The 16569-nt window shown below is 40.6% G+C and overlaps 1 protein-coding gene across 5 annotated transcripts; it reads right to left on the bottom strand.

The window, feature by feature from the left end:
• Positions 1-454: 454 nt before the first annotated feature.
• On the bottom strand, positions 455-16193 carry sgms2a (sphingomyelin synthase 2a). Of its 5 annotated transcripts, XM_010888417.3 has the most exons (7): positions 7537-8013; positions 7008-7134; positions 6264-6880; positions 5890-6007; positions 5374-5527; positions 5132-5298; positions 455-1377 (listed from the first exon to the last, which is right to left on the bottom strand). In XM_010888417.3, exons 3-7 carry the CDS (start codon positions 6731-6733, stop codon positions 1210-1212), a joined length of 1077 nt encoding a protein of 358 aa, XP_010886719.1. In that variant the 5' UTR covers positions 6734-6880; positions 7008-7134; positions 7537-8013; the 3' UTR covers positions 455-1209. The 5 variants fall into 5 exon arrangements, with proteins under 5 accessions (XP_010886719.1, XP_010886718.1, XP_010886717.1 ...); XM_010888416.3 differs by lacking the exons at positions 7008-7134; positions 7537-8013 and adding an exon at positions 15991-16193; XM_010888415.3 differs by lacking the exons at positions 7008-7134; positions 7537-8013 and adding an exon at positions 8101-8267.
• Positions 16194-16569: the final 376 nt, after the last annotated feature.

Below are 16569 nucleotides of genomic sequence, written 5' to 3'. Positions count from 1 at the left end.
ATATATAAACATATTAGACATCCAACCCAAAATAGGCCTGCATTTTAACTGAACTACATTCTTGATGATGGTGAATTATTTTACTTGCTATGGCTGACCTGGGGTTAAGCACTTAATTTGTTTGCAATAACTGGAAGTTGCCTTGGATTCTAATTGACGTAAATGCTAACGTGAAAGAAATGAAATACCGAATTATGACAAACAGTAACATGATATATTAAACAGGGTCCATGTCAAAAAAAATAAAAATACGTCCTACTTACCCACATACTTAATACGAATTACCAAATATCCAGACACTTCATCAGGTAATATCTGCACTTTGATTGGAAAACATCTTTATTATGAAGGTATAAATTGCACAATTGAATCTACAAATTTGAATCAGATAACAATGTTAAATAGTGTCCAGTAAATGGAAAATGGCGACAAAATAATGAAAATGACAAAGCTGTCATACAGGAACGTTTAATACAGCCAGAAAGAATATCTTACTCTTGTAGACTAAAGGCACATTGAATGCAATGGATAAAAAATTATAAACTGTTTTCAGAACAAACATATCAAAGCTTGCAATTTAAAATTGCATGCATTAGTATTTAAAGGCACGTTTTGGAAATTATAAATACATCGTACTTCAAATCTATATGAAATTCATTTATATGTTATTATTTATAGCTCTATAAAATAATATTTTCATTTTGGAGATCTCAGTCAAGCTGCCAGTAAGTGGCAAAATGGATTCATCCGAACATTTGGACTTCTTCAGTTTTTTACAGTAACATAAAACATTTTGCAATTAACAAGTAAACATAGAATAAATTACTCTAGTGGTGAAGTACATACGAACCTAATGTGGATGTTATTCTTCTCACAAACCTTTCCTAATGAGCCTTAACATCCTCAAACTTTAAATATTGATCATATAACAGTCTTTGATCTGGGCTACATAAGTCTTATGACCATACAGAGAACATTGACCTATGATCCAAAAACCCGTGTCTATACTTCATGAATACAAAAATCAGTTTGCAGTTCGGGTCAGAAAAGCAACACTGGTGGTGAGTGTCTGGACTTGTTCAATAAGCACCAAACAAGAAAAGAAAATAACAGACTGAAACAGGGAGGAACTGTGAACATGCCGTTTTGTATTTTAATGAACACGACCCTGATTGGACTGAGGTGTTGGGACTTCTCCGTAAGCAGGCTCTACACCGCATTGTACTTTTTACAGGAGTTCTTAAGGCAGGCAGGGGGCCAGGTGATTGGCCAGCAGAAGGCGCAGGGCACCTGGGTCTGCACATTCCTCTCAAAGAAGTTGAACACAGGGTTCCACCAGGTGTTGGTGAGGTAATTGTTCGCTGAGCACCGCAGACCCTGAGCAAAAAAGATAAGTTGGCATTAGCTCCTTTTGGGTTATACTGCACAAACAACAAAAAAAGCTGACAAAGAGTCTTTGAAATATAAATAAACTCACTTCAAGTTGAAATTAAAAAAAACATTGTTTTTGCTTTATACAGCTCCAACACCATTATCAACGATATGTGACTGGTAAACCTGATCACTAGGTGGTGCTAATTTGTATGAATCCAGAACCCATCAGAACCAACAGGAACCCTCAACAGCTTCTGACCCAAAACCTCCACAACACTCACCAGTGCCAGCACATTATGGATCTGATTTGTTTTGGGTGCAATATGTGTAATTTAATAACCAATAAACATTTCTGGCTGCACTGGTGAGAGTTGTAATGTGGAAATCTCTGGCACGACGTGTCAGCTGTGGTTTTCCACCACTAGGGGGGGCTGACACCATGCCAAAAGTTCTAGAACCTCACACAATATTATGGTAACACTGCTTTAAATGAGCAACCAAGGCTTGGTGAAATTCAACTGAAGCATCAAGACTGTCGCGTTACCATTACGTAGATGATTGTGTTAACATTTTTCTGTCATCTAATAGACTTCTTTCAAGGTGAATCCCCACACGCGGCTTTAGCGCCATCCATCATGATCCTGAGCAGGCCTAATGGATCAGGATGACGCTGTGCTCTGAACTTTCTGCCACACTACTTTCATGACTCAGAGTGCTTCTGGCATCGCTCACACCACCAGACCCCTCCACTGACACATGCACACACACACACAGACACGCACAGGCCTAGTTCTTACACACTCCCAGGGTTTGTCTGAGAGCAACCTCTACAGTGTTTCAGTCCACCCCAGATGTTAATAAATTACCTTCACAAAACATTATGTCCCTGTAGACTCCTAATGGCATGATGTAATGGGGTTAAAGCTAGCATCCTTAATTGAAACCATAACAACCAACAACCCTGCCTCTGTTTTGGTAGAACGCAGTGAAAATGGAACCAATTTGACATTCATAAATGGAGCGATGGATGCAAGGACTCACCATCCCTGATATAAATTATGGTTTAAGCCTTGTTTTCAGGCTAATCCAAAAAATGTCTATGAAATGGGATCTATGCATAGCAGAAGCAATTCTTTGTTTATCCTAATTTTGTTATTTGTTGATATAATGTTCTTTTGCATCTGTTTTAGGCTGAGCTATTTGCTATGATGTGGCAAAGTCTAAATACATATATTTATTTATAACTTTAACAGTTTACAAGGATGCCGAAAAGTAAGTAGAAAAATGTTCTGAACAAAATGGATGGGTCTTGTTAGCATGATTTGTTTAAGTGAAGCACTTCCTCCCAGCCTTTTTATAACAGGGATTACAGTACAAGCAGAACTTCTTAGGATGCTGGGAACAGCGGAACACATTTTCGACTTTTCAAATGCATGCCTGCTGTTGAAGCTGTTTGTTCTTATCTACTGAGCAGTTTCACATTTACAGAATTGCTCTTCAAGTAACCCACTTGATTACATGTACTTTATATTGTATATATATTGTAAAACATATCCATTTAGAAGTCTGTTTTTGCCCATTTTTATTAGTCCACCCAAAACTTTATGCAGAAACTCCATCACACAGTGCCATTTTAAGAAAGACCACGGGATTCGCCGATATGAGCTTAGTGTAAATAAATCAGGCTCCACTGCAAAACATGGGTGTGCGATGGGCAAGATGGAGATGTCTCCACTCTCTTTATGATGAATGGTTATTTTTCAGAGGTATGTTTGGAGCAGAAGAAAAATAAATCAAACAGTTTTTAGGCCTAGTGTAAACATAACTGGATATGGGCTTATGGCACGAACCATGGTTTCAACTAAATTTGATATTACTGATCTCTATAAATACATAACAATTAAAATCACAACATTTAAACTGAAATCTGCCTTTTGCTGAGCCATGGAAAAGAGCACCTTTTATGTCAAAGGAAACAGACTTCAGGAAGGATTTGCCCACCTGAATTATTGGCACCCTTGGAAAATAAGAACAAAAAAGGCTGAGAAGTACACAAAAAATATCATATTAAGGTTACCAGAAAAGAAATATATATATATATATATATATTTAGCAAACTCCAGACACTAACATTTATGGTTTAGTGACAGCATTTTTGTTTTTGGTAACCTTTCAAGACTCCAACGTATCTCAATGTAAATACTGGGGAGAAGTCGAGTCATATCAGTCTGAAAACACCTGCTGACAGTTATACCTTACTTGATAAAGACTCCTTTCCTGACCTGAACTTGACCAAGCTGGGCACAATCGACTTATGCTGACATTTTACAAGACTCTCTCTTTAATATCCCACTAGAACCCTGAGCAATCTTTGAGTTGCAGAATGATTTAGTTTGAGGCCTCAAAAGTGAATAGAAACAAATTATGCCAATTTTCAATTTGACTCTAATCCTCTAAAAAGGAAAAACATTAAAAGAACATGTAAAAGGAAATGGTCCCACTCATACTTGAATTATCTGGTGGGTCTTTCATCAAGTTGGACGAGGTGTGCAATAATTACTCTGGTGGCAGAATGATTTAAAAAGAGGGAAGCCCTCTCAATGTCATAATCAGACAGCATCAACACCATTCGATTGGATGTCCTACCATGTCCGAATCACTAACTTATTGTGCTGCCAATTGCAACACCTATTATTTTCTTGAAAAACATCGGAACATGCTTGCTACATTCATTCCAAATGGTAGGATTGCTATAATCCAAATCATTGTACTGCATTTTCCATAAAGCCTTGGGCAATCTAATTTGAAACTGGTTTATTTGACAGCTGAGCACTGTTCATTTCGACAGTGGTTTGAATGAAACAGCGTTAGTCTGAAAATGAAGCTGCCGAGGTGCTGAATGAAATATCAACCAGCCTGTGGGCAAAAGTACTTACTATATTTTTCTGATAATCCTGTAATCATGAACTACATAAATGTGCTATTAAATATGTGAAACTGTACAGATTTATGAAATAGAGAAGGCCTCTATTATATAATCCACAATGCCTATGTAAGACTTAGTCAGAAAAGGGAACCACTTTTATTTGATGTCTTTGTTACAAGGAGATGCTGTTCTAGTTTGACCCCCAACAGAAGAAGCATTGACTCCCAGGTTCGGAGTTCTACACAATTCTCCCTGTGCAGCAAACACTGGACAAATCAAAGCACCAAAGATTGGGACTATTTTGTCAGTGGTCTGATGGGGTACTACGGTTGAACTAAGTCAATGAGGCATTTATATAGATAATATTATGGATATGATTGAATCATCGCACCATCTACTGTCTCATCTACTATATGATAGGATCATCGCACCATCTACTGTCTCATCTACTATATGATAGGATCATCTCACCATCTACTGTCTCATCTACTATATGATAGGATCATCGCACCATCTACTGTCTCATCTACTATATGATAGGATCATCTCACCATCTACTGTCTCATCTACTATATGATAGGATCATCTCACCATCTACTGTCTCATCTACTATATGATAGGATCATCTCACCATCTACTGTCTCATCTACTATATGATAGGATCATCTCACCATCTACTGTCTCATCTACTATATGATAGGATCATCTCACCATCTACTGTCTCATCTACTATAAGATAGGATCATCTCACCATCTACTGTCTCATCTACTAAATGATAAGATCATCTCACCATCTACTGTCTCATCTACTAAATGATAAGATCATCTCACCGGGACGTTGGCCATGGTGTGGTACCACCAGAAGAGCCGTGAGGTGATGAAGTAGGCCACCACCACGTCCACACTGTAGTGTTCATGGGCCACCAGGATACACACGACCCCCACGGCAGCCAGCAGCCAGCACATCAGGTGGTACCACCAGAACGTCCGCGGGGAGTCTGGAGCAGGAGAAAGGGGAGGTCAGACCGTCTCTTAACGGGAGAAGCCCCGGCGCGTGCCCCGTGTGGACTTACACTCCTTGACGAACAGGTAGGTGAGGGTCAGCATGACGGTGTGGCCACTGTAGAGGAAGTCCCCGCACATGAGGTGGGAGCCCGTGATGGACAGGCCGCCCCCAGAGATCAACTGCAACACGCGCTGCATCTTTGCCTGCGAGTCTCCATATAGCTGGGAGAAAGAGGAGGAGGAACGAGAACAAAGAGAGTAGGAGGTGGACATCGGTTTGACAGTATCCGGTGTGAATCTGAGACATAAAAAACATCACTAGATCTCAAAAAAGAAACATATGTTGTACGGCGTTCACCTAAACCTGTGTTGTCGGTCCGAATCGTACCTATCCAATGAAATCCCATTAAAACGCTCATCTCCAGTGACATCACATAGACCTCCTTCGATCTCTGCAGCACGTTTTTCGAAACTCATGCAATAACGTTCAGTGGCTTGGATTCCCATCCTGGGTCAGAAATGGCTTTTTTCACAGGCAGCTCAGTACTCGTTCCAGACAGATCCAATCTGAGAGCCACACTTACCTTGGGGGCGCAGGTGAAATGGTTGCCGGGTACAGGAAGGGTGGTGATGTACATGGTGACACAGCGGTACAGATAGAGGGTGCCAATCAGAAAGAAGAACCTCCGACCCGCGATTGACCTGGAAACCCGCACGGGGAGGGGGAGGGGGGGGGGGGGGGTTGAAAATAAGAGATTTTCACCAAATAGCCCACTTCTAATTCTGAAATATTGGCAATTACATTTTTTCCACGTGCTGCAGAAACCTTAAAACCCGGTAGGGCTGTCTAATACTGCATAAGTGTGAATTTTGCCTAACATTTGATCAGAGGACCAGGCTACAATTGGACGTGCGCGAGGAAAGGCTTTGACACATCCCCAGATAACTCATCTCTTACTTGTATTTGAGGAAGATCCACTGAATTATCCAGATCCCCACCAGCAGCATGCCGTTGATCTCCGTGACGGTGAACGCCCACTTGACCCGGTCGACGTAGTCGAAAAACTTATCCGGCAGCGGCGGGCTGCTCTCCTTCTCCGGGACCCTCTCGTGGACCGCCGTGATGACCACGGTGGTCAGCACCAGGTTGAAGAGGGCGTAGAAGAACGCGATGGCGGTCTTCCACCACTCCGCCGGCAGCCGGTTGCCCCTGGCGTCGGGCAGCGAGATCTTGACGTAGTCCCCGTGGTGGCCGATGACTTTGCGGAGGCACTGTTTGGCCTTGCAGGCGTCGGGGTTGTCCAGGCCGTTGTGCCCATGTTTAGGGCAGTTGGCGTTGGGGAGGACACCGAGGTCTCCGGCGAGAACTCCTCCCTCGCCTTCCATGCCCGGGTCCAGGTGGGAGGCAGTCGGGTCCACAAGAGCCATCGTTCAACACTGTCTAAACGCACGGCGGTGCCAACAAAGAACGCTCTGGTTCACCCAAAGTCAACAAGTGCCTCTGAGGACCGTGGTTTAATAGAAAATATTTTGCTGGTTTTAGGATTTGGTTTGACTGAGGCAACAGTATCCCCCCTGGGGATAGAAAAGACACGACAGGAAATCAGTTTCACAAACAACACATATAAGTTGATATGGACATAAGCCCCTTTCCACATCACAGGCAACAAGGGGAGCCATTTTGGGTCACTGCGTGCTTTACCCCAGTAGAAACGAGAAACGAGAAAGGAGACACTGGAGAGATGAGCCGTAATGGATGGATGGAAAGTCTGAGGATAATCGCTGGCTAATGTTCCCTAATTTTCTTCAATTTCACTGGAGACAGACATCTGTGGGAAACCTTATGGCTCATTATAATTCCCATTATTGGGGAAACGACAAGCAGGCACTTGGTAACTTGCACTAATATCCACCAACATTGCATTAGCATTGGACTGCTAAATACACAGAATACCCTTAATAATACCAGATGACCACCTAAAATCATCATTTGGAAATGCATGTCTGTCTCTTTTGATGTAGGGACATCAACTATTATATCACAAGTTTATGTTCCGTGATGGGCATACAGTTTAAATAAAAAAGTATCATCCCCGTAAACAAATGCCAAACAAATGTCCAGGCAAAGACATTACAGTTGTTTCAAAATAGAAAGGACGATGCCATATTCAGTTACATTTTGTGTGTGTATGTGTGATCCTTAAAATAGTAACAACATTAATTAAACGAACCGTTTAAAAGTATTAATGTTCTGGACGTTTGCGGTTATTGAAAAATCCGCCTTGACGTCACTGGAGAAAGTCAACCAGATACATATTGGCAAAAAGCCATTGGAGCAACTCCAGCAACAATAAATATATAGTTTTGTTCTGTAGAAATATACATAAGAACTACAAATATAAACGCATCTCTCTTGAGCATCACAGGCGTTGGACTTGGATATGATCAATACAATTAGTTCTCATTTACAACATTGTCAATTGGTGGCTATAACTTGACTTGCTTTAAATAGACCAAATCACGCTTTACCCAGTTAATTACCGTAAAAGAAACATGGTAGCAGTTACAGTATCCGACTAACATTAAACCCAACAAATGTAGCAAAGGAAATCTGTAAAACTGCAACACAAAACAACATGATATGCCAATAACGGATAAAACTACAATAACAGTTAGATCAATTTTAGCGATCTTTTAACAAGTACTGGAGCAGCTATTAAGTTTACTAGCATACGTTTTATGCCTAAATAAGACGTTGGTGTGTTCATAAAACAGCAACGATCCGTGTTACTTACAAATGGCGACAACATATGGGCTTTATATACTTAGGATGAGATCACATTCAGGATTATCGATCTGTAGCTACTCCGCTAGTATAATTAGCTAACTGTCAACAACAAACTACTTCCTGTTTTAGACGTTTCGTCTGCATTTAGAACTCCTGGAATTACGAATTAGCTATTGGAATTACGTTCATATAAACCGCCCCAACAGTCATCATCTCGTAGACATTGACTGCAGAACTATTTAAAAATATGAAATAGGTACAAAAATCTCTGTGGAATTATTCAATAAAATGTTTTGCAAACGTAAAAAAAAAATTTTTTTTCATGCTTCTTTAGAGTTGAGACTCATCCCCTATGTTTTCATGCTTCTGTGGAGCTGAAACTCATCCTCAATGTTTTCATGTTTTCTTACTTTCAAATTAATGGTTTATCACACTGCAACCATGCAAAGAGTGACCATTGCTTTCGGGGCAAAAGTTTTTAACCTATTATTTTGTCTGGGCCATAATGTGCCCACGCCTACTCTAGACCATGGTAAGCAAATCAGTGTTGTGTACAGTATTTATAGATATCTTAAATATGTTTCCAAATTGCCAAAATGATTAAACCGAGAATTACCCGGCGCCAAAATACACTTAGGTAAATACATTATGTATGTTCTAGTTTAGAATTTGCAGGAGATATAACATTTATAATACATTTTTTAAATATAATCTCAGACATTTTATGCTTTATTGGAATGGTAAATCTTTGTCATGTTGGTTCACAGACTAACTGCGACACAGTGTGGTTTAGTGGTTGCTCCGTAACTGACCGAAAGGCCCTGCAACAGAGGGTTGAAAACCACCCAGCACATCACAGGTACCCAGCAAGCGGTGTCTGCGGAGGGTGCGCGGCATCACCAGAGACCCTTCACACTTATGCCACAAACTGTTTGCCCTCCTACCATCTGGCAGGGGGTACAGGTTTCTCTGTTCTCACTCCAGCTGGCTCAGGAACAGTTTCTTTCCATCTACTGTAACCCTGCTAAACTCTGTGACCCATCACTAACCACACCCACCCTTTAACTACTGGACTGTGTCACTCTGCCTTACAAAGTCTGATTAGGACGTTTTCAGTTGTCTACAGGAAAGTGTCATTGCTGCTATTCCTGTATTTCATTTGCACATGCCGACTTGCACCTTAAACTTGCCTTCGTTGCACATTCAGAACTGCCATTGTACTTGCATTTTCTATTGTTACACACGTCTACCTCGGGAACCTCATTGCTGCTATCCCTGCATTTCAGCTGCACATGCTACCCTACTCCTTCAATTTGCATCCATTGCAAATTCAGAATGCTGTTGAGAATTGCCACTTATACCCGCACAACTATTTATCCCACTTGTACATACATTATACTTAATACTTGTACATTTTCTCCTCCATTTGCTTCCATTGCACATTTAGAATTGCCCTATGTAATGCAATTACATTAATCTATACATTCCACTTGTAAATACATACACTTAATTATTGTACATTTTCTGCCCTCTTCTCTTTGCACTTCTGGTTAGACTCAAACTGCATTTCGTTGTACTGTACTTGTTCCATGACAACAACGTTGAATCTAATCTAATGTTCCCATTTTGGCTTGTGGGCCATTACCCTTCGTGTCATACACCATGGATTAATGTTTGGAGATATGGGAAAGTAAACAAAGATTGCTTGAAAGTAAATAAGATGATTGTGGCACAGGTCGATCAATGGAAGATCCCGTAACTGTAAATGCTTCATGAAAGGTTGAATGGACACACTATACTGTATACTGTGGGACATAAACAGAGAGGTGTTCATAGGCAACTCAAGTCTGCTTTTACTTTAACTTTATGCCTGCTAGTTATTTGCCTACAAATGGTGTCCCAGGTCTGAATAAGTGGTTGATTAGAAGTGGATGAAAACCACAAGTGTTTGGTCCCTCCAGGACTAGGGTTGAATAGCTCTATTCAGCTTGAATAATGTTGACAATAAAGTAGATCTAGCATTTTATTCTCTCTCTCCTAATGTAAACCAGCACTTAGAGGTACGGTAAAGAGAGACAGACAGGGATTTAGGAAAGAGATGGGGCAAAGAGAGGAGGGAGTATCTGTAGAATGTCTCAGAACCTAAGGACTTGGTCATACAAGGAGGGCCTGCCAATCAGAGGTGCTCCGCACCATTGGACAAGAACACATAATCCCATTGTAGGACCTGAAGGACCCTGGACCTTCTGTCTGACAGTAACACACAACCCCATTGTAGGACCTACTCATGAAGGGCCCTGGACCTTCAGTCTGACAGTAACACACAACCCCATTGTAGGACATACTCATGAAGGGCCCTGGACCTTCAGTCTGACAGTAACACACAACCCCATTGTAGGACCTACTCATGAAGGGCCCTGGACCTTCAGTCTGACAGTAACACACAACCCCATTGTAGGACCTACTCATGAAGGGCCCTGGACCTTCAGTCTGACAGTAACACACAACCCCATTGTAGGACATACTCATGAAGGGCCCTGGACCTTCAGTCTGACAGTAACACACAAACATCATGTGTGCAACAGAAATGTTCATTTGCAGTTACATATACTAACAAACACTACACAGTATTTTAAAGCTACTTTGGGCAACAAAAGAAAGGAGCCCAACCCATCGCCTATCCTGTTAGTGAATCTGGCTTGATTGAAGATCATTTGAGTTCTTTAGACACATCTAGGCTATAATCTCAGACTTCAAGGTATACTGGCTGCATCAATCCTCTGCCATTGGGTGTGTTGGTGACCGAGAACACAGGTATATTATGATAATAATAATTATTATAATAATATAAAATGCCATTTAGCAGATGTTCTTGTCAAAAGCCCCTCACAGTGGATAATAAAATAAGTTTTACATACGTGAGAACGTGCATTTTACTAATGGGAGAACATGCATTTTACATATGGGAGAATATGCATTTTACTTATGGGTTGCCCCAGCACACACCTCCACTCACCCACCTACACCCACACACACCCACACACACACACACACACACACACACACACACACGGCTGTCTGGACGGTGGTAAGGTCAGCCCAACACACCATCGGATCACGCAGACCATTTATTAGGGTATTTAATGACCATCATGGGGATGGAATAGTATTTACAGTGGATATAAAAAGTCTACACACCCCAGTTAAAATGCCAGGTTTTTGTGATGTAAAAGAATGAGACAAAGAGAAATCATGTCAGAACCTTTTCTACCTTTAATGTGACCTATAATGTGAATAATTCTATTGAAAAACAAACTGAAATCTTTGAGGGGGAAAAATTTTAAACTCACAATAACCTGGTTGCATAAGTGTGCACACCCTCTTATAACTGGGGATGTGGCTGTGTTCAGAATTAACCAATAAAATTCAAACTTATGTTAAATAGAAGTTATTACACACCTGTAATGACTTCTATTTCAGTTCTGACATGATTTATCTTCATCTTATTCTTTTACATCACAAAAACCTGCCATTTTAACAGGGGTGTGTAGACTTTTTATATCCACTGTATCGGATATTGTTTGCATTTGCATGTTTTATTAAATGTACATCTGGAAACAATGGGGGCCTTCTTACTAAGGGAGTATGCTAGCACAAGTGCGTACACAAAATTTGAATAGCAAAGCAGAATACTTTATACATGACCCCAAAAAGACACTGCTCGCTGTGCAGTAGAAAAGGGTTGTTATACTAGTATTTCAAGGCAGCATGAACATGAAAAAAGAACATGGATTGGACACCCAGGAAAATGTACTATACAGGTCTCATCTCTGCCTGCGCCTGCTCTCTACCTGCTCTCTTTTCCATTAATGATGTGAGTGCGTTTCAGGAATGGCCTTTCCCACCCATTTTCTTTCACTTCAAAAGCTTCTGCCGCCTTTTAAGAGCTCCATTAACATGCCTCCCTATCTCTCCGGCTCCCACAATGCATCTTTATGACTGTTAATTAAGGATGTATACAGAATGTCATGTTGACTTACAAACAAAGGGCATATCAGAAAAGGAAGAGAATGTATGCGAAATAGAGCCGCTGGACTTCACTCAAAAAGAGCATCAATTTCCTCTAAATCTATTTTGAAAAGTGAATGTTACTGCAAATTTTGTATCTGGTTTCAGTTCAAACAAATCAGTTAATCGCAAAAGGTTCACTTTCTCGTATATAATTAGGTTTGGAGTGGATGGGGGTGAGCAAGAGCTACTTGTTTGGCTGTTGGTCTGGACATTTCTCCATCAGAAATACTAAATCAGTGAATTCCCCAGACAAATAACCCCATCAAATGCAAGAGACAAATTGTTACTTTATAAATACATCACCCCATGTCCTCTCCTTCTGTAGCACTGAAGCTTATCCTCAATGTTTTCATGCTTCTGTAGAGTTGAGACTCATCCCCTATGTTTTCATGCTTCTGTGGAGCTGAAACTCATCCTCAATGTTTTCATGCTTCTGTAGAGCTGAGACTCGTCCTCAATGTTTTCGTGCTTCTGTAGAGCTGAGACGCATCCTCAATGTTTTCATGCTTCTGTGGAGCTGAGACTCATCCTCAATGTTTTCATGCTTCTGTGGAGCTGAGACTCATCCTCAATGTTTTCATGCTTCTGTGGAGCTGAGACTCATCCTCAATGTTTTCATGCTTCTGTGGAGCTGAGAAGCATCCTCAATGTTTTCATGCTTCTGTGGAGCTGAGACGCATCCTCAATGTTTTCATGCTTCTGTGGAGCTGAGAAGCATCCTCAATGTTTTCATGCTTCTGTGGAGCTGAGACTCATCCTCAATGTTTTCATGCTTCTGTGGAGCTGAGAAGCATCCTCAATGTTTTCATGCTTCTGTGGAGCTGAGACTCATCCTCAATGTTTTCATGCTTCTGTGGAGCTGAGACTCATCCTCAATGTTTTCATGCTTCTGTGGAGCTGAGAAGCATCCTCAATGTTTTCATGCTTCTGTGGAGCTGAGACGCATCCTCAATGTTTTCATGCTTCTGTGGAGCTGAGACTCATCCTCAATGTTTTCATGCTTCTATAGAGCTGAGGCCTATCCTCAATGTTTTCATAGTTCGTTAAATGATATTTATCAACGACAGGTCTCCCAATGCTCCCTCAAGGTCACAGGCTGCCCAGAGACCATCATGAAGGCTGAAGGTCTATAATTCTGTCTTCTATATTTTTCAGAGGACATCGGAGATACATATTTCTTTCTTTCATATGTAGCGGATCTCTGCCTGTATATTTAAATAAACATGTAAGTTCAACAGAATCTTTCCACCAGGTTAGCAAATTTTCCGTTGTCCCTCCCAGCCGTGAGTACAGTGTCATCTTCCCACCCATCTTACTGATTCACCCAGTGTCTACAGGGACGAGTGGTGATGGAAAACTGGCAGCGGAAACCTATTCCACATGTTCACAGACAGAGTAATGGAGGGCTTGGCTTACTCCACTCCCTATGTTAGCTGCTAGCTATTTCTAGAGGAGCCACCCCTGTCGCCCTGAAGGCTGTACTTTACTCTAGAGGGGCCCCGCCAGTGCTGCTGCTGTTTCTGGGGTCCACGTACATAATGACATGTTACACTGTTCCAATTCACCATCAAAGGAATTGGTTAAAAATACAGCAGAGTCACAACCAGAAGTGACCCAGCCCTGTGGGGATCGGAGCGCTTTTATTCTGAAGTGAAGGACATGTACAATGCTGTATAGCAAGGTTTTCAACATAATTAGAAATTAACGATAAACTGAAACAAACACCCTCACGATGCTATGTTTAACCTACGTTTTAATTTCTTTTTCTTTTTTCCCCCACACACACCGCTGCTTCTTCTGGTCTTGCAGACACTGAAACACACAATTCAAGACTTTTCCAGAATATTCTAAAATCTGTTTTAAAAGCTGTTTAATGTAATGTCAGAGAATATATTTCATAGGGAGCAGTGAGTGGATTTATGTTTATATGAGAGCAGTTAATTATGCATGTTTAGACAGTGACGCAGCAGATACAGGTCTCTCTGGAATCCCTGTTTTGAAAGGCAACAAACAACATTTCTGTTGGTGAAGTAGGCAATACTTTTCTCTGTTTTCAGCATCAGAACTGCCTATTTCTGACTTCAAAAAATAGTTGTGTGGGTAACTGGCTAAATTACACATTATATTATTTGTTCTTTCAACATGTAGTCCATGACATTTTAAAGAAGTATACATTATACTTCTTTCAAAAGGTAGATGAGGTGTAGTGGAGTATTTTTATTTTTCTAAGGGGAGCTTTAGGTAAATGTAAACTTCTTTCAATGTGAAGTAATTGGCCGTTTGATAAACTCTGTTTTAAAAATGTTTCCAAACACTAAACTAAATAGCGAGAACAGGGTCATATGTAAACCAAAATGTGGAATTTAGCATGTTAAACACAAAAACAACGCTCCTATTCAGAATATGGCAGGTCTGATTTCCAAAAGGAAAGTATTCAAACCTCATCTGGACCTGGCAAAGAAGTATTTCACTACATAAAACAATGTCTAGATATACATGTGAACCTAAAAACAATTCCAAAAAACTTTTAAATGACTAGTTGAACTAAATGTAGTTCTTTAGTCTGCAGCGTTAAAAGTTTGGTTGATTCAAACAAACACAAATCTGAATTCCAACAAAACTTCAGAACAGTGCGATGGGATTTTAATACTCTTTCACCTGCAAGGAATCAATGACAGGACAAAGCAATACCCTATACAGTAAACGTATACCTTAGAAGGCCAATAGGGGCGTGTTTCGGATCAGCTAAAACTACTCTGTAACGCCCTAGTTAATTAGCCACATATGGGTGGGCGTCTGCTTGTAATTTCAGGGTATTGCAGACTCATAGCACTCCAATATTACAGGGAATGTGCCGGGTGGATCTGTGTCTGTGAGCCCAGCAGCTGGTCTCACCATTGACTATTTAGCCCTGGTTAGTCAGTAGGAAATGGGCCCCCCACATGCATAAACCACAGGCTTCTGAAATGGGCAGGAGACTAGGCTGAGGAAAGGGTTCCACCAAGGACTTCTAATTTGAAAGGTTTTCAAGGTCTATAGTGTCTCTTGTGATTAAGAGAATGGAAGCCCATTTGCAATTGCAATGTAACATCTTCTGTGCCTCAATGGCTTGCATGTGATACTGTATAGGATTGTGCCCAAAATCAAAGTAAACAGGAAAATACTGTCACAGTGGTGCAAGAAATGCTTCAATGTGCCTTGGCATACAGTAGATTCTAGAAGTGTCTGGAACATAACTGAAGGGATGCAATACCACTACTACAAGAAAAAGTCCATGTTGTGTTATAGTTGATGGAAAACATTCTCAGTGCCTGCTACAGAATTTCTCGTAAGTGTTAAGTGAAGTTGAGATACATGATCCAAAACACAGTTTCAATTGAGTTTAATTTCCTTATTCTCCCACTGTGTTTCCATTATTTTTGCCAGTTTCCTGTATATTGCTAGCATGGTTAAAAATAGCATCACCTGTTGAATAGTGTGCATTGTCTACAGAATGTTATCTCATAATGAATGAAGGAAACTGCTCTCTTGCCTTTGAAACAGTACGTCCTCATGACATCATCATTCCATAAATAAGAAAAAAGCTAGTCTTGAGCAACTAGCGTCTTCGTTTACTTCAGTGTGAATCAAAGAATCCTGCTCTTAAAAAACGTTTTTATCATTTGTCATCACTCTATTGTCACCATAAGAACTGTCCGACAAAAGAGTGATACCTGGTTAGCAACATTCGACTTCCCATCTTTATTCCATATGCAATTCATATGCATACAGAACATGTATTTGGCAAAAATGCATTTCAAATAGAACATAACGTTGACTAACGTACCGGTCTTGGTCTGGGTCCTCGCAGTTATGCAGCTCGTTCTTTCTGCGTTCAAACTCCTACTATGTTTACACGGTTGGAATGATGGCTGTCTTTGAGCGTGTGCTCCTCCCAAAGACACACATACAGTCATTGGTTCAGCCTCTCACCATTTTTACAGTACAGCCACAGATAGCTGCAGAAACTGGAGCCAAAACGTGTTCTGCTTTTTTATTTAAAACTAAATATTTAGCATAAATATATTTAACAGCAAGATAGAGGATACCATTTCTCTTATCAAGTGGTAGACGATGAGGCACCCGTAAGAACACACCAATTCAAACATTTTCAAATGCATATGAATATATGCATATGAATATGCATTTAAATATTATTTCCATACTTTAAATAATTAATAGTAAATTACACAAAAACAATCACGTAGCAAACATCAAAGACATGGTTATGCTTTATTTAGGTCAGATTGTTCGCCCTTCAAAAGAGGTAGGCTAAGCCTTTGCTTTGCCAACTAGGCCTAAATGATTAAGAGAAAAAGGCTATTTATTCCCATGCCTGTCCTGTAATGAGGACATTGAATAAGTA

The sequence above is a fragment of the Esox lucius genome, chromosome 25 (assembly GCF_011004845.1).
Source record: "Esox lucius isolate fEsoLuc1 chromosome 25, fEsoLuc1.pri, whole genome shotgun sequence".
Classification (NCBI taxonomy): domain Eukaryota; kingdom Metazoa; phylum Chordata; class Actinopteri; order Esociformes; family Esocidae; genus Esox; species Esox lucius.
This window is presented reverse-complemented; position numbering and strand designations above follow the sequence as displayed.

Coding starts and splice junctions, on each gene's coding strand:
- sgms2a (XM_010888416.3), bottom strand. CDS start 6,733: ATGGCTCTTGTGGACCCGACTGCCTCCCACCTGGACCCGGGCATGGAA. Junction 5,299..5,373: donor CTACCTGTTCGTCAAGGAGT/GTAAGTCCACAC, acceptor CTCCTGCTCCAG/ACTCCCCGCGGACGTTCTGG. Junction 1,378..5,131: donor ACACCATGGCCAACGTCCCG/GTGAGATGATCT, acceptor TTTTTTGCTCAG/GGTCTGCGGTGCTCAGCGAA.